At 37.5% G+C, this 26,121-nt stretch overlaps 1 protein-coding gene across 3 annotated transcripts; it reads right to left on the bottom strand.

Annotated features, from left to right (window-relative positions):
* Positions 1-763: 763 nt before the first annotated feature.
* Btf3l4 (basic transcription factor 3-like 4) lies at positions 764-25,723 on the bottom strand. Of its 3 annotated transcripts, none has more exons than XM_005398593.2 (6): positions 25,581-25,723; positions 22,271-22,337; positions 17,986-18,099; positions 2,392-2,593; positions 1,521-1,580; positions 764-968 (listed from the first exon to the last, which is right to left on the bottom strand). In XM_005398593.2, the coding sequence occupies exons 2-6, from the start codon at positions 22,322-22,324 to the stop codon at positions 922-924; spliced, it is 477 nt and encodes a 158-aa protein (XP_005398650.1). In that variant the 5' UTR covers positions 22,325-22,337; positions 25,581-25,723; the 3' UTR covers positions 764-921. The 3 variants fall into 3 exon arrangements, with proteins under 3 accessions (XP_005398650.1, XP_005398651.1, XP_005398652.1); XM_005398594.2 differs by lacking the exon at positions 25,581-25,723 and adding an exon at positions 23,668-23,740; XM_005398595.2 differs by lacking the exon at positions 22,271-22,337 and having other exon boundaries at positions 25,581-25,722.
* Positions 25,724-26,121: the final 398 nt, after the last annotated feature.

Raw genomic sequence — 26,121 nt, forward strand, 5'->3', positions numbered from 1 at the left:
CTCCTTTGTTTGCTTTCCTGGTACCGGGGATCAAACTCGGGACCTTGTGCTTGCCAGGCAGGCACTTGTGCCGCTGAGCTATATCCCTGGACCCCAGGCCTGGCTCCTTAACCCCCCCTCCCGCGCCCCAGGATAGGATCTCACTACTCAGTTCAGGCTAGCCTGGACTCACTATGTAGCCCAGGCTGGCCTCGAACTCAGTGATCCTCCTGCCTCAGCCTCCCCAGTAATGGGATTACAGGTGTGTGCCACACCTGGCTTAAGACACTTTATCTACCCATCTATCTATTTGTCTCGGGAATCTAACTCAGGACCTTGTGCTTGCCAGGCAGGCACTGTGCAGCTAAGCTATGTCCCTGGTTTTCTTAAGACATTTTAAACCCAGAGAAAAGTATGAAAACTACAAGTTAACCAAATAAATTAAAACCAAACCTCCAACAGTAAAAATCTCTTTAGATTTGAAATCAAAGATACTCATTTTTCATTAATTCTGTGTATTAGTGGGGAAAAAAAGTAGCAAATGTAAAGATTTGTTTTATTTCTACTGGGGGAAGGAAGAGGATAAATAAAACTGTTTTCCAAATTGTTCTCCATTGTGTATACACACCCACACGCATACATATACATACATACACCCAAATCACCCCCCCCAAACAAAAAAACCCCCAAGAATCAAAACCCCTTCACCCTCAAGCTGCACCAATACTTCATATTTTGACCAAAAGAATAGATCCTGGTAGGAAGTGCAAAATGCAAAATCAAATGACCGAAAAATGCTGAACAAACAGCATTATTAATATACAAAATATTATATTACTGAACTAGTAACAGATGATGTTCTCTGTGTCGGTAAAACTTTGGAACCACATAGCTGATTTGTTAAATCTAGTCCATGCCAGCTTCCAAAAACCAGAAAAGATTTCAGTTAGCTTCATTCTTTGATGCTTCATCAAAATTTTCTACGAGATCTGGAAAAAAAGAAAAAAGCAAGTGAGTCCCCAAAAAGTAAAAAAAGAAAAAAAAAAAAAGAAAACAAAGTAAATGGAACACTGAATTTTAAATTCCAATTAAGACAACATTGCTGTAGCCAGAATTAGCCTGAGAGCATATAGAATATGTAGAAATAAACTGATGGCATTGCACTAATTATGATTCATTTATCTGTTTAAAACAATAGTCTGAAGGAAATTTTTTTTTTTGTCTATGCCAACTACTAAGTGAAAGATATTTTCTTATGTCAATTATAATTTCCATGGAAACATTATATAATAATAACTGCAAATTTATAATGACAGTGATTTCAATATAATAAATGTAGGTAGCAAAGTTTTGTGTAGAAATTTCTGATTCTACATTCTAATGAGGAAACTTTTTTTTTTTATTACATCCTATCCATATCATTGTGGATCAATTTAAATTCAGAGCTCACAATCAACAAAATCCTGAAAGTCACCTATTCAATTAGTGAAATGAGATAAATAGCATATTAAAAATCTTAAGACTAAAGCAATGTCACTTACCTGGAACATCATCATCTTCTTCATCAATGTCTTCTGGTTTTGGTGCTTTGCTATCCAACACTATGAAAAGTTTACCATTAGTCATTAAGAACAAAGACCTTCACAGAACACTTGTATGTTTACAGTATTATTTTTTCCCTCTCTAAATCTTACATAGTTGCTTAGAAAAAGCTAAATACTGTCAATCAGTCTAAAATCCTAAATCCTAATCAGTCTAAATTCATAGTTTTTCGCTTAAGCAACATTAAAATTAATGGGCTGAGGATACTGCTAAGGGGCACAAAGCGCCTGCCTGGCAAGCACAAGATCCTGAGTCTGATTCCCAGTACCAAAAAAAAAAAAAAAAATCAATATTAAAATAAAACTTTAACAGCTAGATATACACTAAATGTAGCTGGTGATTTCAGTGTGCCACAGATAAAATTTATATGCAAAATGGAATAATAGGTTTGAATAAAAATAAATGGGTTTAAATAAATATACATTATAATAAGTTACAGTAGCTATGTTCTCCAAGAACAATTAATATTAAAGCGTTTTCCATTTCTTTCAGAGGACCTAGCTATGCAGTATGTTTAGTACACTGAAATACAAGGCTCTTTGCTGTCGGGGCAATAACATCTGAAGTCACGACTATCTTGGAAATTGATAATTAATGTTACCGTATCTATAGTATGATAAAAAATATTGCATCTGAATATTTTATATCCCATATTATATTAGTTATTAGAAGAAACAAGCTCGAAATTTACCTCAGTATAATACTGAGGTAAAACCTCTCAGTTTAAGATGGGACACCTTTTAAATTATTAGGTTTCTTTTAACTAAGTGGAGAGCAGGAGAAGACGTACCAACAAACTGAAATACCTACCTTGCCTTGGGAACTGTTCAGCTAATTTTCTAAGACTTGTTAAGCTGTCGGCACCAAGCTGACTTAATATTCCGGGAAGCATTTCTGTGATTGGTTTGGCTTCTGCATGACCAGTAATTGCAAAGGTGTTAGCGGAGAGGGAAGCCTGGACTTTGGGATTGTTGAAATGAATTACTGTCCCATCATCTTTAATCATGTTCACCTGTATGATTACAGAAAAAATGCATTTCACATGTTATGTCCAATGAAAACAATACTTTTTAAAAAATGCTGCCTGGGGCAGAAGTGATGGTGCATGCCTATAATCTCAGCACTTGGGAAGCTGAGGCAGAAAGATCACTATGAGTTCAAGGCCAGCCTGGGCTACATAGTGAGTTCAGGACAAGCCTGGACTACACAGCAAGACCCTGTCTCAGAAAAAACAAAAAACAAAAAATCTCACAATGAAACAAAACCCAACCAACCAAACCAACAAAACAGCCATCGAGGGCCTAGCATGGTTGCTCATGCCTATAATCTGAGCATTCAGGAGGCTGAGGCAGGAGGATTGCCATGAGTTTAAGGTGTGCTTGGGCATAGTGTGTTCAAAGCCAGTCAGAACTGCATAGTAAGATGTTGTCTCACCAAAAAAAAAAAAAAAAAAAAAAAAGAAAAGAAAAAGAAAAAGCCAAGTAGCCACTTAAGAATTTTTATTTAGTAACTATGAAATTTCAAAGTAGTAATTAGGTAAGCAATGGATATAGGTAGAACAAGACCCTAGCAATAAAATACAACGGTGTGGGATGGCATAAATTAGGATGGTCAAGCAATAGTCATTTTATTAGAGAATCTAGATTTCAAATTCAGACTTTTATGAGAAGGAAGTTCAAGTCCACATTTTTTTTAAAAAAGGAATTATTAACCAATACTAGCTTTTTAACGGAATTACCCATTATTTTATTCAATTTACATTATCAAATGAAATCAGTGCAATTGCTACTTGATGAGGCAGCATCTTACTTAGGGAACCAAATATAGAGGAAACAGTATATGGTAAAAATAACCACTGAAAATCCACAAAGAACACTCAGAAATTTAACCAACCAGGTATTTCACTATTTTGAACACTTAATAAATTTACAAAAATTTCAATCTGCTCTGTCACTCTTAACAAGGGGTCTTGTCAGTTCCTCTAATTTTTTCTTTAAATTAGAGATGGCATCTTGCTATGTTGGACTCAAGCAATCCTCCTGCCTCAGCCATCCAAGTAGCTGGGACTATAGGCACATGGTACAGTGCCTGGCTAGTTCTTCCAATTCTTAAGCATAGCTTCTCAACAACCTTCAACAACCTCTGTAAATATCAAAGAAACTCTCCCACCCACCTGCCTATCTGAATATGTAACTGGAAAACCTTTAAAATCATCCCAACATTGTTTCTATAACTTTTACCAATATGAACAGATTATTTCAGATGTCATTTATTCCACTGCCCGGACTTGCTGAACATGTTCTATTTATTTATTTAATTTTATTTTATTTTTTACATGTTCTATTTAAACTGTTATTTTTGGGCCGGGGATATAGCTCAGAGACACAGCACCTCCCTGGAAAGTGCAAGGTCCCGAGTTTGATTCCCAGTACCCACAAACAACTAAATTGTTATTTTTTGCTGGGCATGGTGGTGCATGCTTGTAATCACATCTACTTGAGAGGCTGAGGCAGGAGGATTCCCAATTTGAGGCCAACGTAGGCAACTTAGCAAGACCTTATCTCAAAACAAAATAAAATGGGCTAGGATTATACCTCAGAGAGAGTACTTGCCTAGAACACATCTAGGCTCTAGGTTTGACCTCCAGTACTGAAAACAAAGTTGTTATTTTTCTCTCTCATTCATGTATTTTCTCTCTGCTTCTTTTGGTGGGGGAGGGTACAGCTCAATTTATACAAGTTAAATGTATAAATAATGTGATTTCACCATGATTCCACTGGTAAGTTACCTTTGTGGTAACATGCTTATAAATTAAAAAGGTTAGGAGAGTTAACTCTTGGCTACTTTAGAAGCACTTCATGATCCATCCAAAAACTGCCCTTGTCACAACCTAGCAGAGATGCTGAGTGTTCTCCATGGTCAGTGGGAATCGGGCTTTTCTTCCTCAGAGGTGATCACCACCACTGACAGCACCAGAAAGGAAGGGGAAGAAAGGGACTTCTAATTTCAGGCAAGACCTGGAACACAGAGAAAATAAAGACAAATCCCTGGAAAACTGTAACTAAACTCCACAAGTAATTTCCCAAATGTGCTCTTCCAAAAATCACTATTTTAATTCTCTATCTTTCCCTCTCTCAATACGGCACCTAAGGCTCTTTCCAGTGTTACCATATACAGTTAAGTATTCAATATTGCTGTTCTAAGTAAACGGAATCATGATCATGGCTTAATTTGTATTAACTTTAGAGAAGATAAACTATGTAATTCTGAAGATGGCTCCAGTGTCAGCAGAAGGGTCAAACGTTAGAGTGGCTAACAATGCCGGATGCCTGAGAAGGGCATACTAGTGATATGATATGAGATGTTGCCCTGAATTTATTCCAGAATCAAATAATCTCTGTATGGGAAACCAATAAATAAGAATAGGATAAGACCATATTTTCCAAATCCAGCCCAAATCACATGATTTAATAAAGGATTTCATACTTTCAGGTGTGAGATATCTCAAATATTAGAATTTCAGACACTTCTGATTTGCACACATTAAAGTCACAAGATTGAAATACACAGTACTGCTCCAAAATTCAACTCAACTTTAAAGTCTTCCAGTTCAAGGTCTTTATGTTAAAATCTGACAAGAGCTCTTAGTGAAGTACAAACTAAGTACTGAATGCAACCTACATTTATGCACTTACTGTTAAATTTCCTTCCTACAATATCACTCTTGTGCTTAAAATGTAATTTGCTTATGAAAATTCAACTGCAGCCAGGTGTGGTAAGGCATGCCCCCTATCTCAATTATTTAGAAGGCTGAGGCAGCAAGACTGAGGTTAAGACTAGTTTGGCCAATTTAGCGAGACCATTTTAAAAATTAAAACCGAATGTCGGGTGTGGTAGCCCATGTCTATAATCCTAGCGCTCAGAAGGCTGAGGTATGAGGATTACCAGGATTACCGAGAGTTCAAGGCAGACCTAGACGACATAGTGAGTTTACAGCCACCCTGAACTACATAGTGAGATTCTGTCCCCTCACCTCAAAACAAGTATTCATGCTGCCCATGGTGGCACATAGCTGTAATCTAAGCACTCTGGGAGTCCAATCCAGGAGGATCGCTAGCTAGATTGGGCCGAGCCTGGACAATTTAGCAACTTTGCATGATCCCGTCTCAAACAATAAAAGGGCCAGGTGTGGTGCAGCACTCCAGAGACTGGGGCAGCAGGATTGCCACGAGTTCAAAGTCCGCTTAAATTACATAGTGAGTTCAAGACCAGTTTGAATCACACAGCAATATCTTGTCTCAAAAAAATAAAAAACAAAAATAAAATAAATAGAAAGGGCTGGGGAAGAAGGACAAACTCAATGTTTTCTTAGGTAAATGAATGCAACTAGAGATCAATACTTATAAGTGAAACAGATCAGACTCACCTATGTAAACATCGTATTGTCTCCCTAGTGTAAGAAACTGAGAGAGCAAACAAGATCCAAAATGTACAACAGATATTGTGAAAGGGAAAGAAACTGCTCAAAAGGAAAGAACTGGAATGGGGGAAAGGAGAAAAGAAGGAAGGGAAAAGAAAAAAAAAAAAAAAATATATATATATATGTATACACATAAGATAGCAAAGATAATTATACTACTAATTTCTATTAGTTCATTGAAAAGAACAGGTTGTGCTTACGTTGTTTGATCAATTTTGCCTTACCTATATCTTGTAATCTGAGCAACTACTTTAAAGATAACAATGTGCAATACATTAACCATTGCTAATTTCCTACTATCTTATTTTGAAATTCTCCACCATTGTTTTTCTCTTTAAAATTAAAAAAAAAAAAAAAAAAAAAAACTAAGAAAAAAGGGCTGGGGATGTAGCTTAGGGTAAGGGCCATAGCTTAATCCCTACTACTGAAGAAAAAAAATTCATGACTGTTTTAAATGGGGTGGCTTAAAAGATGCAGCTTCAAGAATAAAGTGTTCAGAAAGGGATAGAGTTCATGTTAGAACACAGGGAATGAAACACAGTACTATAAATTTAAAAGGCCAGAATATTTTATTTCTAACATTTTTTCCTTCCTAATGAGCAAATGACATGGTTATATAACGTTCCTGGGCCCAATTTATAAGAAACCACCAAACCATGAATTGTTTGGATGAGCAAGAATAGCTAGACACCTCCCCCACCCTTCTAGGCAAAAGAAGGGATAAGGACCTTGTTAAACTCACCAAGTAAACTGTGTGCATTTCATAGGGAGACTTTACTTATTCCAGTGATGCTATGCTATTTAAGTAGGTCATACAATCTATATATAGAATAGGAACAAGGAGCAAAGAACAAGTAAGCAAAGGCTATCAAGCTAGCCACTATGCCAGTGTTTAGGCTCCCTTTTCAATTAAAAAAAAAAAAATCTCCTTTGTGTGAAAATAAGGTTTCTTCCCATTTAAAGGCAGCCAAAAGTAAAGGTTGCTATTTGTCATTCTGAGATCCCAATCCAAAAACAGGACATCTTCGCTCTCTTGTTTCTTGCTCTAACAATCCAAAATATCTTGTAGTTAACAAAAGCCATTTTATCTTCTCAAGCCTAGTACATTTGCATGTGCTGCTTTCATTGTGTAGAAGAATCATTTCCTGCTTCTCTACTTGTAAATTTCCATTTAGCCAAGGCTCAGGTCAGATGTTTCTTACTTTGTGAAAACTTAAAAGTGGTTTATGCACTTCTTGCACTTCATAGGTACTGCTGATATACAGAATTGTCTTCTGGTATAATTGTGTTTGCAAACCTTTGGCTCTACTAGGTGGACTTCTTGAGATCAGAGACCAAACCACACTAGACACAGGACTCTCTGAAGTGTCTAGTACATGACAATCGCTGTTACTTGCTCAATTGATACCTCCTACACAGTTTAACAGGATGCTGTCAGATTTCAACTCCCCAAACAGCATCAGCAGTGGCCTCAATGAAGATGCCTAGAACCTCTGGGTTGTAACTTTGGTGTGACTTTTCATGTAGCTCTGACTTTTCTGAATTAGTTCAATTTATCCTACAGAACTCAGAGCATTTTAAGTCATTCTAGGTAGTCCCATTATGCTGCTACAAATACCTTAACAATCCCTCCCTTTACTGGCCTGAGTAGAGCACGCGCATTAGTCACAGCAGCTTTGTATCTTCTATCTGGCAAATCTGATGGTCATTTTCTTTCTAACAGCAATAAATGTGTTTAGAGGATTATAGCATTGTACTTGACAATAACTATTAATAGCTGCTGTCTCAGTCTGAATTCTTTTATGTCATTTCTTTTTCCTGTAGCCAAGTTGCCACTTAGCCAGTTAGCTATAGTTCTGAGAATTAAGAGGTATCTTAAAATCAGATTTTACTGGCACTCTGTTCTGATCTTAAATATCTATCATGAAATTCACAGCCCCAACTGCTAAGATTGAACCCAGGGCCTTGGGCATTACTAGCTAAGTACTCTACTGCTGAGCTACATCCCCAGCCCCTCTTCCTGATCTTAATTAAGCAGAAGAATGGATTTTTAAAGAATAAGAGATGTAGTTGGGCATAGTGGCACATGTCTGTAATCCCAGCACTTGGAAGGCTAAGGCAGGAGGATCATTGTGAGTTCAAGGTCAACATGAGTTACATAGTAAGTTCAAAGCCAGCCCTGTCTCACAAAACAAAATGGCACTCAAGTGTCTGGGGTTTTGTGAGGCTGACAGATGTCAGATTTCGAAGAAAATAAGCTTTGTGCATATTTTTCTAAGTCAGTGTCCTTCATATTTTTTTTTCTTGTCTTTTTGAGACAGGGTCTTGCTATGCAGTTCAGGCTGGCCTTGAACTCAAAAACTATCCTCCTGCCTCAGCCTCCCGAGTGCTGGGATTACAGGCATGTACCACCACACCTGGCCTTCTGTGTCCTTCACATTTGATTGTTTCTAAAGGTTAGTGTGTGGGGCCAGGAATATAGCTCAGTGGTACAGTGCCTACCTGTAAGTGCAGGGTCCTGAGTTCAATGCCTGACACCAAAAACAAACAAACAAATAAATAAATAACAATCCATTAATGTGGATATGAGCTAAAGCTTACCACAGTCACCAGACTGTAATCTTATTCTGGAAGCACTTTATTTTATTCTCTGGTGGCAAAAGTCTGATGAGACAGGGACTCTAGAGGTACACTGAAGTTAGTGTGAACTGCCATAGTCTTGGAAAAAGTATTTTAACAATGTGGATAAAGAATTCTAAAGATATTCCTGCTTTTTCAGCTAGTAAACACATTTTCAAGAATCTATATGAAAGAATTCAGAGATGAAGACAAATACTTATACACAGAAAAGTTCAACACAGTTCTTTCATCGAAAATTATAATGTATAATAAAAATGTTAAATTATGGTATATCCATTTTTTAAATATATGTGGACACCTAGATTGACATTTGAGTTTTTTAATGAGATAAAGTAATTTTTATAGTATATTATTTATGAAAAAAGATTCCACACTGTACATCTAGTTGTTTTAAACATACATACATAAAAAGATGGCAAACAAATATAAGTCTAAAGGTAATTCTCTCAGGTGGTGCAATTACAGCTATATGTTATTATCTTCTGGATATTTTCCATATAGCCCTAACTTTCTACAGTAGCAAGTATATTTTTATATCGAGGAGAAGAAAGCTACTTTAAAAATAAAAGATGTCGGGGCTGGGGATTTAGCTCAGTGGCAAAAGTGTGTGCCTGGCAAGTGCAAGGTCGTGAGTTCGGTTCCCGGTACCAGAGAAAAAACAAAACCAAAAAAAATAAAAAAATAAAAAAAATAAATAAAAGATGTCCCCCAAAAGATAAATGGATAAAATGCAACATAGCTATACAACAGAATATTCTCTAGTTATAAAAAGAGTAAAGTTCTGACACATGCTACAATATAGACACTGGAAATATTTTAAGTGAAGTCAACCAGGTATGAAAGGACAAACATTGTATGGATCAACTTTATACAATATTTAAAATAGGGAATTCATAAAGTAGAAAGTAGATTGGGGCCACTACAGTCTGGGTTAGAAGAGAATAGGAAATTTAATTAGTAAGTATAGAATTTCAAATGGACAAGATGTAAAAATTCTGGAGCTGGATGGTAGTGATGGTGATTGTCAATGTAATTAATGTTGCTTAATCGTACATTTAAAAATGGTTAAAATGACTTGGACATTGTGGCACATGCCTGTAATTCTAGCTACTCAGCAGGCTTATGCAGGAGGACTGAAAGTTCCCAGCCCTGCCTGGGAAATTCAGTGTGACCCTGTCTCAAATAAATAAAGGAAAGAAGCAAGTAAGCAAGCAAACGAGGAAGCAGGGTATACTGGTACATGCCTATAATCCCCACAGTCTGGGAGGCTAAGGTAGGAGATCACCAAGTTTGAGTTCACCTTAGCACTTTAGCAATTCAGTTGAGACTCTGTTCTCAAAATAAAAAACGAAAGGCCTAGGGATGTAGCTTTGTGTGAAGGTCCTGGGTTCAATCCCCAAGCAGGGGTGGGCAGCTTAGTGGTAGTGTGATCCAAGTTTGATTTCACATGCTACTCCCCAAAAAAGTGAAAATAGCAAACTTTGTGTTATATATATTTCTGCATGATTATGTAAAAAAAGTAAAGATGGTATAGAATAAGGTGAATGGGATGGGATGGGCATAATACTTTCTTTCTACTCTCCTATATGAGGAACTGTCCATCTATCAGCAGAAGCTCTAGCTGGAGTGAGAAGTAAGTGTGAGAATCGTCAACCAGTAACATTTGGTTTTCCTCTGCACACTGGTTCAGGAAAAATAAGAACCAGGAAAAAGAAAGTATTAAATATTAAAACTTATGTGTACAATTATACAAGTTACATTGCCAGCCTTAAGTTTGCTCCTGAACCCTCAGCTCGTTATAGCTAACTGCTTGCACAGCAATTCCATCTTGAGTAATCAACATTTCTTATACCTAATATGCCCTACACAGACTCATCAAGGGAAATCAGTTTATTAGATGATAATGAATGAAATAAACAAGGAATAAACTCTATCCCTGCTGTCAAGACTCTTCAAATCTGAGACTATAGATGCAAAAATCCTGATTAAAATACTCACAAACCAAATTCAGCAACACTTTAAAAAGATCATATACCATGATCAATGTGGTTTCGTTGCAGGGAGGCAAGGATGGTTCAACGTGTGCAAATCAATAATCACATAAAATCAAGGATAAAAAAATCACACGATCATCATAACTGATGCAGAAAAAGCCTTAGACATGATAAAAGCCCTGAAGAAACTATCTCTCAAATAGTGAAGGTCACATATGACAAACCCACAGCCAATACCAATCTGGATGGGGAAAAACTGAAAGCACTTCTTCTAAATTAGGAATGGGGCAAGGATGTCTGCTTTCACCACTTCCATTTAGTATCTGAAATTTTAGCTACAGCAATTAGCCAAGAGAAAAGAAAAAAAGGGACAGAAATAGGAAGGAAGAAGTCAAATTATCATTGTTCACAGATAACATGATCCTATACTTCAAAGACCCTTAAAACTCTACCAAAAGACTTTAATGGCTAATAAATGAATTTGGCAAAGTATCAGGATTTAAAATCAGCATTTAAAAAACTGATAGCTTTTCTACATACCCAAAATGAACAGGATGAGAAAGAATTAGGGAAAAAAAAATCTCCATTCATGACAGTCTAACCAAGGAAAATTTTCAGTGAAATTCTAAAGTGAAAATTTCATGACACTGAAAAAAGAAACTGAAGATGACAGTGGAAGATGAAAAGACTTCCCACATTCATGTATGGGCAGAATCAATACTGTTACAGTGCCATATTACCAAAAGCAATTAGTAGATTCAATGAAATCCCTGTCCAAATACCAATGACATTCTTCATAGAACTAAAAAACACAGTAACTATAAAATTCACATGGAAATGTAGAAGACCCAGAATAGCCAGAGCAATCTTAAGCAAAAAGTGCAAGGCTGGAAGAATCATTATAACTAACTTCAAATTATAGTACAAAGCTACAGTAGCAAAAATAGCATGGTATTGGCACAAAAACAGACACAGACTAATAGAACATAATAGAGAATATAAAAACTAGATTCTATCTATCACCTTGTATAAAATTCAAAATGGATTAAAGACCTAAGCATAAGACTGGAAACTCTGAAATTGCTAAAACTAGGGGCAACATTTGAAGTCACAAACCCACTCTAGCATAGGAAATAATAGCAAGAATCAACAAATGGGATTCCATCAAATTAAAAAGTTTCTGCACAGCCTGGCATAGGGGCATGGTAGTACACACATGTAATCCCAGAACTCTGGAGGCTGAGGCAGAAGGATCACCATGAGGTCAAGGGCAGCATGGGCTCCATAGTGAGTTCAAAGCCAGCCTCAACTACATAGTGAGACTCTATCTCAGAAAACCAAAAAAAAATTTTTTACACAGTAAGGGGAAACTGAAGAGTGAAGAAGGAGCCTTTAGAATGGGAGGAAATCATTAGCAGCTACTCTTCTGATAGAGAATTAATATCTAGAACACATAAAGAACTCAAAAACACCAAAAAATCAAATAGCCCAATCAACAAACTGGCAAATGAACAGACACTTCTCAAAAGAAGTAGTAAAATGACCAATAAGTACAAGAAAAATGTTCAGCACCTTTTGCTATTAGGGAAATGCAAATCAAAACTACACTCAGATTCCATCTCACCCCAGTCAGAATGGCCATCATGAAGAATATAAAAGGCAATACATGCTGGTAAGGATGTGGGAAGAAAAAACCCTTTTACACTTGCTGAAATGTAAAGAGTATAGCCACTATGGAAATCAGTATGAAGGTTCCTCAAAAAAGTAAAAATAGAGCTACCATTTGATCCAGCTATACTACTCCTTAGAATACATCCTAAGGAATAAAAGTCAGAATACTATGGACACCTGCATACCTATGTTAACTGCAGCACAATTCACAATGGCCAAGATATGGAAATAGCCTAGGTACCCATCAACAGATGAACGGATAAAGAAAATGTAGTACATATGCACAATGGAGCATTACTCAGCAGAAAAGAACAAAATTTTGTCATCTGCAGGAAAATGGAATTGGAGATCATAATGTTGACTGAAATATGCCAGATTCAACAAATATTGCATGTTCTCCCTAATATGTGTATGTGTGTGTGGAGATGACATGAAATAGAAGGGAGAATATTATTAGACAAGAGGGAAGGGAATAGGGGGAGGAGCCTAAGGCAGAGAAATAACAGGGATTGATATAATCAAAATATATGAATTGAAACCCAGCACTCTGAAAAGAGAAGAAACTTGCCACTCTTGAAAAAAATAATTTTATTAAAGTGTTTTCTGTGCTTAGACCTTTGAAGCATCAAATGAGTAAAAGGTACTCAGTTGTGGGTGTGCAGGACTAAGAAATAAATCAGTGATGAGGTCCCAACTGCACTTTTGCCAAGTAAAGTTTTAAATCCTAATAGGGTATCAGTGTTAGTGATATGTATTTTTATTCCTTTCCAAAGTTTAATTTCTGTTCTCTTCAGAAATGAACAGGCTGAGAAAGAATTAGGGAAAAAAAACTCCTTCATGATAGTCTAACCAAGGAAAATTTACAGACACTGAAAAATTTTTTTTTGCATTTCAATAATTTTATTGAAAGGTGTATTTCTTAGTACCAAACATAATGATAGTTGGTTAGGTTACCTCTGCCAACTCAAAATTAAATACTGATGTTTTTGTAAAATTAATAAGCACTAACAATAAAAGGAAAAAGAAAAAAAAACCTTAATCTGAACCATTACTTAATAATGATAATTATTACTTAATAATTTCCTTATTAAGGAACATTCACTATATACCTTAATAAGGAACCATTCAATATATACCACAAGGGGCTGGGGATTTAGCTCAGCGGCAAAAGCGCCTGCCTGGCAAGCGCAAGGTCGTGAGTTCGGTTCCCGGTACCGGAGAAAAACCAAAAAAAAAAAAAATATATATATATATACACCACAATATGAGATAGTAATAACAAATGTATAACAGAGCAACTTAAGCTCAAGGCACTAGAACTACAGAAGAAGGGTTGATAGCTATGCCTACAAAGATTAAAGGTTTGCAAGAGGTAGAATTATACCCTGATTAAGACAGAAACTATCCTCTGAGCAACTACTTTGAAAACAACAACATGCAATGTATTATCCACTGCTACTTATTATCTTGTTTTGAAATTGTTTCATTTGTTTTTGTTTTTTCTCTTTAAAATAAAAAGAAACTGTCCTGTAAATATAATAATAAAACTATAAAGCAAGCTAAACAATTAAAGTATGTGAATCAGAGAATGCTTTTAGGGACTCTTTCCCAATAAATCTGATAAATTCCTGAGAAATGAAACAGATCCTAATGTTGACAGACTCATGTTATCAGGGGAAGAAAGCTAACAGCATGGTCGCTATATTCAACTAGATTGCTAAACAAGAAGCACATTAAAATGTTTTCATGTGTCAAAGAACATAACATTTTCAGAAATTTGCTTCTAGATTATACTCTGTAAATTTCCTAAGAATTCCTTCCTAGAACCTGGCCCTTAGTTTTTTTTTTTTTTGGTGGTACCAGGGATTGAACCAGGGCCTTTTGCATTGCTAGGCAAGCACTCTACTACTGAGCTACATCCCCAGCTCCAGGCCGTTAATTTTTGTCTCTGAACAGTCTTTGAACACTGTCCTGTCCCTTACTTTTTGATACCTTTGGGTTTGTACAATTATAACTTATTATATCAAATCAATAAATTAATGAAGGGCTGGGGATGTAGCTCAGTGGCACAGTGCCTGCCTGGCAAGTACAAGGTCCCGAGTTTGATTCTCAGTGCCCTCCCCCCCAAAAAAAGAAAAGAAGAAATTAATGAATACATGTAAGACTAGAACTACTTGTCTTAATCCAAACAATCCTTCAGTTTTAGAAGTTCTGAAGAGAACAGAAATTAAACTTTGGAAAGGAATAAAAATATGTATCTCTAACACTGATACCCCATAAAGATTTAAAATTTTATTTGGCAAAGGTGCACTTGGGACCTCATCACTGATTTATTTCCCTGTTCTCCACACCCTAACTGAACACCTTTTACTCGTTTGATGCTTCAAAGGTCTAAGCACAGAAAACACTAATAAATTTTTTTTTTCCAACAGTGGTAAGTTTCTTCTCTTTTTAAGTTTTTAATCTGATTCTTAAAAAAAAAAAAAAAGTGGTGGTACTGTGTATTGAATTCAGAAGCACTCTATACATCCCAAGCCCTCGTTATTTTTTTATTTTGAGACAAAGTCTTGCTAAGTTGTCCAGGCTGGTCTTAAACTTGTAATCCTCTTGCTTCAGCCTCCCAAGTACTGGGATTATTGGCATGAGTTCTTAAATTAACGAAAGCCAAAAAGATAGTATCTTCCTGAGTGCAGCAGTTTTAACAAGTTTAAAATATCCCAAAATAACAAATTTGTTATGAATAAACAGTATATTCTAAGTCACATACTATATGTATTTTTCATACCTTATCATTTCTGTAAATTATGTTTTCATGTATATATTTAATGTAGTATCTTCCCTCTCAAAAAGCTGTTTTTAATTCAAAAGTGTGTGAGCAAGGCAGGTTATATAAAGTATACTAGATGTCTCTAAAAAAGTATTTTAGATCTGCAAAAGATTATAGAAGGCACAAACATTTTGTTTCTCAATAAATCAATTTTAGAAGGAAAGAAAGAAGCAAAACTCTCTATCCTACATTCAACTATGCAGAAACTTTACAGTTGCTACCCTGTATTGTTAATTACTCAATGTGTATTTCCCCATCCATCTAATCAGTAAGGGCTAGAAGACAATGCACAAGGGGTGGGGTCAAGGGGATCTGGGAAGCAGCAAAAGTGTACGCATCCCTTTTATATCCTGGGACTGGGGATTTAGCTCAGTGTTGGGTACTTGCCTAGCACATACACGGTCCTGGATTCAATCCTCATCACCAAAGGGAAGAAAAAGATTACTACTTTTTTTCATTATAAAACATTTATAAAATTAGTGCTTCTCTTCCATTATAGCAATCACACAGCCTTCCAAATATGACCAAACCAAACATTCAGGGAAAGATGTCCTTGGAAATACTACATAGTTAAATCTACACTCCAAGGAAGAAGTACATATATTTTTCCTCTCTCCAGAGAAGTATTTTTCAACCAAGGGTGACTTTTGTCTCCAATGGACCATTTGAAAGATGGTACTTAGAGATATTTGGGATTCAATCTAGTGGGCAGAGGGCAAGGATGCTGCTGAACATCCTACAGGACACAGGAGAGCTGCTACAACAAAGAATTATCTGCTTCAAAATGTCGGAGCTGGGGATATAGCTCAGTGGGCACAAGTGCCTGCCTGGCCAGTGCAGAGTCCTGAGTTTGATTCTCAGTACAAAAAAAAAAAAAAAAAATTTCAAAAAAAATTTTTTCAATAAAAAAAGAAGAGTCGGATGTGGTGGCCCATGCCTGGAATCCCAGCACTTAGGAGGCTGAGGCAGGAGGATCACTGAGAGTTGGAGACCAGCCTGAGCTACAAAGTGAGCTCAAGGCCAGCCTGAACTGCATAGCAAGACCCTGTTTCAAAAAGACAAAAAAAAAAAAAGTCAGTACTGCTAAGGTTGAAGGGGCAGAGGCATTAAAAAAGTAGGAACATGGGCAAAAATACAAATTTACAATGGTTAGGCATAAGATTATCAGTGTTCCTACTGTTGCAATTTACTTCTTTTTACCAAGTTTTAGTTTGTTCTCTCTCTCTCTCTCTCTCTCTCTCCTTCTCTCTATCCATCCATCCATCTATCTATCTGCCTTTGGTTGCACTGGGAATTGAACCCTGAGCCTCACACATGCTAGGCAAGCCCTCTAACACTGAGTTACACTCCCAGCCCAAGTTCTGAATTTTTAAGGAGTTTAAAGGAACCTAGATTTGTCTTTTTTTTTTTTTTTTTTTTTCTAAAATAAATTCCAGACTGAGAATGATGTCTCTGAAATTTTAGGTCAACGAAAATACATAAAAGCTTCCAATAGCTCAGAAAAAAATTAAGGTATATAAAAATGCTTCTTAATTTCAAGAGTACAAATTCTAATCTTTACGAGAATGTAGTCACATCAGGTTAAAAAGAAACAAGATGCATACGGCTTGTACTTTGTACTGTTTTATTAGTACACTGGTTTTAAAAGTACAAATCAAGCCCAGGTGTAGGGGTACGTGCCTGTAACCCCAGCACTCAGCGGGCTGAGGTAGGAGGACTGCCATGAGCTTGAGGCCAGCCTGGGCTACGTAGTGAGACCCTGTCTCAAAAAAACAAAAAACAAAAAAACCTTACAAATCAAATTTAAATGCTACTAATTTTATTTATTCATATATGTATAATGGAGCATTTTGCCACTTGACTTGCTTTTCTTTGATACTATTATCTCTTTATCAGTGAGTCTTCACCTCATTATTTGTTTCATGTTACATATGACATACACACTAATAAACTATTAAAAGTTGTGCTGTGGTACCCACATAGTAATGACATAATTAAATCTAACATATGACAGTGAAAATGTACACACCAGTTTCTGTAAGAAATAAAATCACTAGGTAGAGGTAGATCAAAACGGATGGTAAGTAGTTGATGTTATACTTTTTCTTGACTATCTTTTAGAGTAATATTCGTCTTTGGCCTCATCTGAGATAAACAGTATCATTAAAACGTAATAAACTGGTGCACACCTGTAATCCCTGCACTTGGAAGGCTGAGGCAGGAGGACTGCTATAAATTCGAGGCCAGTGTGGCCCATAATAGTGAGTTCAAAGCTAGCCTGAACTTTATAGCAAGACCCTATCTCAAAAAAAAAAAAAAAGCAATAAACTGATTTTAAAATTTAATTTTTGAGAGAATCCTAATAAAATATAATCTAGTAAAGCTATTGCTTGAGGCTTTGGCTGAGGTAATAAAGAGGTTTTGTACAGTACAAAGGTGCCTCTAAGGTAAAATACATTCTACTATATTTGAAGAAATCTTAGTATTAATTTTCATATTATTAAAAAAACTTATTTTATATTAAAATTTAAAAGCAGTTCCATAAACTTGTCATATATGCAAAGACCTTGAGTCTGAAAAGTAGGATGAAAATCCTTAACTGTCCACTAAAATCGCTTGATTTCAACCAAAAAGCAAATTCAACAGCTGTAAGTCCCTCAAAGACATCTGAATGACAATAATGAAGATTCTTCTAAGCTAGTATTTTACATTCGGAATTGACAATTTACCCCACCAATTATCTGCACATGTCTTATTTGTCCATATAATTTAAGTTTTTAAAGTGGTCATACCTCTTCAATACCAGCTATATTATTCACTGCCAGTTTTTTCAGAGAACTCTGAAGCTTTTTGTCATCAGCTGTTGCTGTTCTGTGTACCACCTTCTTCTTTCTGCGAGCTGTACCCTGAAAAATAATCAGAAACGTTAGCATGCCTAGCAACTAGCAACAGCAATCACATCTTCCTATCACAACAAACTAAGACATAAAAAACTGAATAGTTATGATTACTAAGACTAGTCAAAAGTTGTAGGTGTCAGTCTAATCCAAATTTTTGAAGTTCAGTTCTAGATAGTTCTTACTCCCCCCCCCCCCATTTTTTATTAGTACATGTTTGCACCACATAATGATTATACTCCCTGCATGGGGTTAGTACATGTACATAACACATCTTAATTCTCCTACTCCTTTCCCCCATCACTTGGTCCCTTTTCCTTTTGCAAAAGATCTCCCTTTTGCTCTGTATTTATATTTTGGATTCTCATATAACAGACACCATGCTATATATATTTAAGCTTGTGTGTCTGATTTATTTCATTGAACATTTTGGTTTCAAGATGTATCCATTTTCCTATAAATGACTCAAGTGTATCCTTATTTATGGCAGAATAGTACTCTATTGTGTATAAATACCGTATTTTCTTTATCTGTTCATTTGTTGATAGGCATTTGGGCTGTTTCTAAGACTTAGCTATTACAAATTGTGCCACTGTAAACATGGGTGTGTATGTATCACTGTAATATGACATCTTTAAGTGTTTCAGGAAAATAACTAGAGGGTGAATAACCAGTTCTTATTCTTATCCAATACCTAGCCTTCATTATTTCAACACATTATGTTTCAAAACAGTTTGCTAATAAAACATACTTTATGACTTGAAGGCAACTTGGCATACTTATATAATAATTTTTAAACATTATACAAAATGCAGCCCTTACCAACCAGTACTATAAAGTCTAAAGATAGTAATAATTAATGTCTACCATGTGCATGTTCTAAGACTCTAGGAATGAAAAAGATCAAGTTCTTACAATAACAGCAATGTCAATACATGCATAAACAGATTAGGTTATTTCAAACAGGATAAAGGCTATTATGAAACCAAAACAAAATGAAAATAGGAATACAGTAATTAAGAGTGGGTAAGTACAAAGTACTACTTTCATAGAATGACCAGGGAAGGCTCCCCTGAAGAGGTAACATACATGTTGAGACCCACAACTACTGGAAAAGTGATCTAAGCAAAATGAAACAAGATTGAACTTGTCGGTTTTTAGAAAGAAAAGGCAGGCCAGTATGGTTAGAGCAGAATGAATAATGGGAAAGGAAGAGGAAAAGTGAAATCAGAAAGATAGGTAAGGGCCAGACCACCTAGCCTAATATTTCATGGACAGGAGTTAGATTTTATTCTAAATGTAATAGAAACCCTTTCAACAGTTTTAAGTATGGAGATGACTTGACCTATTTGCTCCTAACTAAGCTGCTGTGTGGAACTATGAGAACAATCAGGAGGCTCCTGCAGCAATCCTGGTGAGAGGTGAGGGCTGTGGCAGAGAAGATGCTAAGGGGTCAGTGTGTCACAAAAGATAACATGATTTCTGATGGATCAGATGTATGAGGGAAAGAAGAATCTAGAATGATGCTTAGGATTCTGACCTGGGCAACAGACGGAAAACTACACTATTTACTGAAATACAAAACAGTCACTTCTATGTCGATACTTTAAACCCTACATACATTTTTCCATTGGAAAACTATTTAAAATAATAGATTAAATTGGTGGGTGAATTTTTTAAAAAATATAACCTAAAGCAGAACTCAAACAGGACCAAAAATAACATTAAGTTTTGAGGATTAAAATTCCTGAAACTAGGTGGGCACATGTGGTAGCCCAGCATACAGGAGGCCAAGGCAGGAGGACTGCTGTGAGTTCAAGGCCACCTTGAACTACATAGTAAGCTCCTGTCTCAAAACCGCCCCCCCAAAAAAACTTCCTGAAACCAGGAATGAGAGGAAAAGAATGGGAATTTCAGTCTCTGGGTAGTTACAGCAGTAGTCCTCTTTGGGGAAAAAAAAGAGGGTTGGGCTTTAGTCTCAGTAAGTCCAATGCAAGAGCTCTGGCAGCAGAGGTTGTGAAGACAAGCAGTTGTGGGAAGGATCATTATTTACATAAATGGTCACGTATTTATGAAGCATTCCTGACGTGGATAGCTCAATTCCTTGCTATATACCTCAACTCAGATGATCCTCGGGTACTTCAAATGCAGTATGTCTAAAGGGTTATCAGTCCACCTATCTTTTATTTCTTAAATTGTGTATCTGATACACATATAAACCCAGTTTCTAAAAAACCAGAAGTCTGGGGGTTATCCCAAAATACTCTCTGCCCTTCATCACCCATACCCCACCAGTCATTAAGCCGTGTCAATTCCAATCCCTAGATTTGTGTTCCATACTGTATAGTAACAGCCAATTAATAGTCTCTATGGTAAACTTCTATTTCATTTTCTACACTTCTGGCAGTTACCATTCTAAAATGGCTATCATTTCCTTCTTAAAATTCTTTAATTATTGCTCACTGCCTACAGGATAGAATCCCAAGCTCCTTAGTATGGCATATAAAACTATGATGGAACCCCCAAACTATCTGGTCTTTTGATTTACTACTACTCTCTGTACATTATGTACTCTACACTCTAGCTCTACCAAACTAAAGTAAGCCATTCCACTAAGCATCAAGTTTATCTCAGTACCCTATGTGCTTTGCATGTGTGTGAATCCCTCTTTTATCTTATCTCCCATGAAGTCTTTCATCTGTTTAAAGATAAAACTCTTTATCCTTTAAATCTCAGCTGGCTTCCCCTAGACAAAAGCACTCTGTACTTCATTACAATACTATTCTTCATTACAGTTATGAGCATCTCTCTCTTCCAAACTTAATTGTGTCAAAAGCAGATCTTGTTTATCTACTATGGACTGGGTACATGGTAAGTGCTCAATAAACAGGAGACAAAGAACGAATGACCAACCACTGGTTTAGAATATATGGTAGTGATGCACTGCGTGAAGCCTTTCTAGGTGTAGTGTTCTTGAATATCTCTAGTTTTTGTATTGGTGTTATTACATCACACTCGAAGTTACAATGCGACTACTGTGGTTACATGAATGTGTTAACGTGATTCCAGACTCACCTACTCTATCACTATGAAATGTGAAAGTACTTGCCTCTTCTTCCCTTTCCCCTCTCCCATCTCCATTCCCAGGAGCTGTGCTTAACACCAATGTAAATGATGTAGTGTGGCCTGTTGTCCTCTATCTGCTACTTTTTCCCCAGGTCAGAGATAAATAATCTGTCCTCTCACTTTTAAAAAACTTTTTTTCCAGGTTTCTTGAGACAAGGCCTCACAGTATATAGCCCTGGCTGGCCTAAAACCAAAAGTAGTACCCCTACTTCCCAAGTGCTGGGATTACACGCATGCACCACCACACCCAGTTCCCTTTCACTTTTACAAACACCATATTGGACAAAGATAAGGGCAGAATATTCTCCTTCTCCTGAGTGTGGGGCCATACCTGGAGAGAAATAAAAGATTTTTGGTGGCCAGACAAGCACTTCCTTAGGCCTTAAAGTACACAGAATAAGAAAATCCATGTTCAAATTCACCAACATAGAATATGTACAAATTTGGAAGGCAAATCTTATAAAATACTAACCACCTAAAGCATCTCCAGTTAAACCTCTTGTGAACTTAACTATACCTGTGGTTCGTTCAGTAAAGGTGAGGAAACCCTAACAACTGGCATACCCTGCAGGTGAGTCTAACATAATAGCTGTCATTTATTTACTGAGCACCTACACCATGTTAGGTGTCTTGTAAGTGTTACTCTAATTACTGGAAGCATCCTTTAGGATTGTTTCTATTTTGCAGTTTAAAAAATGAAAGCTTAACAAGGTTGGGTAACTTGTTCTTGTTACGCGTTTCTTTTGGGGCGGCGGGGCGGAAATCTAATTCAGGACCTTGCATTTGCCAGGCAGGCATTTGTGCCGCTGAGCTATATCCCCAACCCTTTGTTTATGTTATAGAACTAGCAGTTAGGAGTCAAACAAAGGTGGCTATTTCCACTGCACACCATGAGAGGAAAAGTCTTCCAAGACAAATTATTTTCACATTGGAATGTGGTTTTTTATATTGATTTATGAAAGGATTTTAGATTTTCAATGACCACAAATCCAAAATAATAATACTATCTGGTAATCATACATTCTCCTATCAGTTTTTCTTATGCCACACTCACCTTGCCCCCTATCCGGACCTGAGCCTGAAGTTTGGCTAACTTTTCTTGATTCATGCTGTTGGTAAATCTAGGGGGGGAAAAATACATTTGTTAAAGTCACTGTGTTACCAAAATTAAAAAACTGTTTATGCAAACAGTACCTTCTGGTCCACTGAGCTTTCAGTATGCATTAACATCATGATCATATTAACTATCTACATTCTTAATAAATATTAATAACTTATTCGGCTTCATAAATCAGATATTTAAAAAAATCAAAATTGAAGTAACACCCCCAGGTAATCAAATATACAAACAGAAAATACAATGGGATTCTAAATCACTTATTAAATATTTCTCCTAAAAACATGATTCAATTCTTTGGCATTCAGTAAAATCTAACCAATTATGAAATCTCTGTAGGCAAGCCAGTTTTTTTCTCAAAAATTTTTACAGCAGAGAACTGTTACCAAATGTTATTAGCAAAACCTTCAAGTAGATCATCTCCTCCCAAATCATATTCTGCATTTCTCATAAACCACACAAATGACAAAAAGAAATAGGGTGGAAAAAGGAATTCAACAATAAGCTGTCAAGACGCGAGAATAGTCACATCCTCTATTCAAGGTCAGCTGAGATGCTAATAATGGGGAAACAGATTTCCAGACAGTGCCTCTGCAGCACTCCAGCATTCACCCAATACCTTGCAGTGACAAAGTATGTCACACTTACCAAAGCATAAAGGGCAAAATGCACCACTGCACAATCCAACAAAAGTATATCTCAACTGCATTAATTACTGAATCGGGGGGATGCTTAAAAATAAGCTTTTTACAGCTCTTGAAGATTCTAAGAACATTATAAAACCATAAATACTAGCCTCGTTAATGGTAGTTCCACTAAAGAAAACATTCCTAAGTTTATAATGAATCTTAACATTTTACATTATACAAACAAAAGCCAATTTAAACCAGGTATGATGGCAGATGTCTATAATTCCAGTCACTTGGGAGGCTGGGGCAGAGGACTACGAAAGTTCAAGGCCAGCACGGACAACTTAAGAGAGACCTTGTCTCAAAATAAAAAGTTAAAAAAAGGCTGGGGATGTTGCTCGGTGGTAAGAGTGCCCCTGGTTCTATTCTCAGCAGCACGACCACCAAAGTCAACAAAGAAGAAGCCAATTTAAAAGTCTATAAAAAAAATCTTGTTTGACTTGTTCTGTGGCTCAGTAGATCAATCCTGGAATATGAGGGAAGGAAAAAGGAGACAGGCCATTAAACGGTTTTTTGGCCAATTTTCTAACTTATGCATGAACATTTCAGATGAAAAAAGATACTGCTTTGAGAGATAAAAGAAAGAATATCAAAGATTATATAATTACTAACCATCCTGTATTGACACTGAACTTAGACACTAACCTGTATATATCTCTGCTTTAAGGCTAAAGTCCAGTTCCCAAGTAACAATTAGAATCTGCTTTCTCCTTGTTCAGCATTGTCTATCAATGCTCATGCAGCTGAAAACATTTTTATGAGATTGTTTAGTGTGCTAAACAAGTGTCAGGTGTGCACCAATCTTAGCTCTGCCACAGACTTAAATCTGATGATGTAAGTCACGATCTTTTTATTCAAATATCCACAGAAAAGAATCAATATTCACTTTTTTCAAAGGAATGTGTCCATAAAGGTGTAGTCAGCTAACAAAGAGCTTAAGGAATTTCTTGCAAAAAGGAGGCTAAGTGAAAATACTAGAACTAAACACAGCGTGAACCCTTTGGGACTCTTCTGCATTTTGAAGTAATAATCCCCAGAAGAAGAGATGGAGGTTGGGAAGACAAGACAAAGAGTCCTGACTTGTTTGAAACAAAAGCAAGAACGAAAGTATCTCTTTAAATCGATGTGTAGATGAAAGAACAGATTGTGTTCCAGGTGGTTAGGATAATAGAATTGAGCTATCGTCTTCCTAAGGAGTTTTTCCACAGAAAAGGCATCTTAGGGAGGACAGACGCTCAAGGCAGTAGAGGCAGCAGTGTGGTCCTTTGTCTATTAGCAAGTTGGTGTGTGTGGAATTCAAGTAGGAAAGAGGCTTGGACTCAGTCTGAAAGAAGAGAGGGCAAGCTCAGAATCTAGCAGTGGACCTCAAAGATCACCTGGTTTAATTCTCTATTCTTCAATCTTTATGGTACTTGTCATTTCTATCTTATATGTGAGGCCATCACAAATACCTGCTAGCAATAAAAGTTCATCTTCCCCAATTTAATAGAAAATGAGGTTCCTTTCCATGGTGAAAAAGAATAAGTAACTTCCGCAGCCACATGATTAATGAATGCTTCCTTGAGGATCTTTCAGCGTTTTCCTCATGGACTCAATCAAGAAAGAGCGTAATAAATGAGGGAAATACAAATTGAGTGCCTAAGTTCCAAGTGCTGCCATAGGCACTTTCACCCTACATCGTAGTTTACAGAGATAAAAATAATTTGAACGTTTAGTTGGACTTTTTCTGAGGTTTCTCTAAGATAAGCACAGGATGTGAAATCAGAAAGACCAAGACTACCATTTAAGGTTTCGCAAAGTTATTTTACTTCTTTGAACTTGAGATCCTCTTGCATTAGAAAAAGTGTATCACACATACTTCACAAGGTTGTTTTGAGCGTTAAAGGTTAGACTGTCAAGCACAGGGCACAGCTCTCAGAAGATATTCAATAACTAGTAATTACTGTTTACCTCTCGCGAGGGGACAGCTAAAACAGTGTAAAAACGTGGGAACGGAAGTTGAAACCACCATTCACTAGCTGTGTAATACTGTGGCTGTCCAGCAATCACCAGGCAGTATCTCAAAAAGGGAGGCACACTTTGTAAACAAATACTGCCATTACAAGGTGAGGAGCGCTGCAGCCGAGTGCGGTCCCACGAGCTCGCGGGCGGGGGTGCTAACCTCAGTTCCCTATCGGTAGACTGGGAGGATCAAGGGAGATGCCAGCAGAAAAGCTGTATAAAGCTCAGAGCTTATGACACTGTTGCTGTGAATAATGAGGCGTAACGGGGCGGGGGAGGGGGATCCACCCGCCTCCCGGGACGGCTGCGGGCGGCCACAGCGCCGGCCCGCCCGCCTCCACGGGGGGCGGTGGTGCTGGGGACCATCCCTCAGGTGCCGACCCCCAGCTGCGCCGCCCGCGACCGACAGGCCGAGCCAGCCGCCTCCGCCCCCACTCGCCGAGCCACGGCGGAAGTGGCAGCCCGAGCGGTTGGCGGGTGTGGGAAGAAGAGGGCGGGGGGAACACCGTGCGCAGCGGCCTATGGCCGTGGAATGGCGGGACCGCCGGGGGTCTCACCTGAAGCAGGGAGGGTCCTCCAACACCAGCACGCGGCAAGAACAAGATGGCTGCCTCAGCCCAGACAGAGAAAGACCGCGACGGCGGCGGCGGCGGCGGCAACGGGGGCGGCGGGAGCGGGACCACGTGACTCTGCCGGTCCCGCCTCCTCCGGGTGGCCAATCCCGCGAGCTCGCAGCCCAACTACAAAGCCCAGCCTGCTCCGCGCCTCCCAATATTTCTATTGGCTGCCGGAGCCGACAGACGAGCTACGTCCCGGAGCTTGCAGTCCCGTAAAGGGTTCCATTGTGTCCATTCTTAGAATTTGTCCGGACCCTGATGAAAAGACTGTGTATGGTTTTGTTTGGGTGTGTGCTTTGTTAGGATGTCTTTCACTGTGCATTAAATACGCACTATTGGATTCAAACCAGTACCAGAAGAAAGACGGGAGATTTTGACCTGCTTGTTGTAGAGCAAAGCGGGCAAAACTAGGAAGAAATACACCACCCACAGCAAAAATAAACATTTAACCGGAAGAACTTTTACACTTCAAGTGCCCGAA

Source organism: Chinchilla lanigera, unplaced genomic scaffold (assembly GCF_000276665.1).
Source record: "Chinchilla lanigera isolate Chin_1 unplaced genomic scaffold, ChiLan1.0 scaffold00063, whole genome shotgun sequence".
Taxonomy (NCBI): Eukaryota; Metazoa; Chordata; class Mammalia; order Rodentia; family Chinchillidae; genus Chinchilla; species Chinchilla lanigera.

Bases quoted from the DNA above. Each gene is read 5' to 3' on its own strand.
- Btf3l4 (XM_005398593.2), bottom strand. From the start codon at position 22,324: ATGAATCAAGAAAAGTTAGCCAAACTTCAGGCTCAGGTCCGGATAGGG. The intron at 18,100-22,270 runs GTGAGTGTGGCA...ATTATTTTTCAG, and splicing joins AGGTCCGGATAGGGGGCAAG to GGTACAGCTCGCAGAAAGAA. The intron at 1,581-2,391 runs GTAGGTATTTCA...AACTTTTCATAG, and splicing joins TGAACAGTTCCCAAGGCAAG to TGTTGGATAGCAAAGCACCA.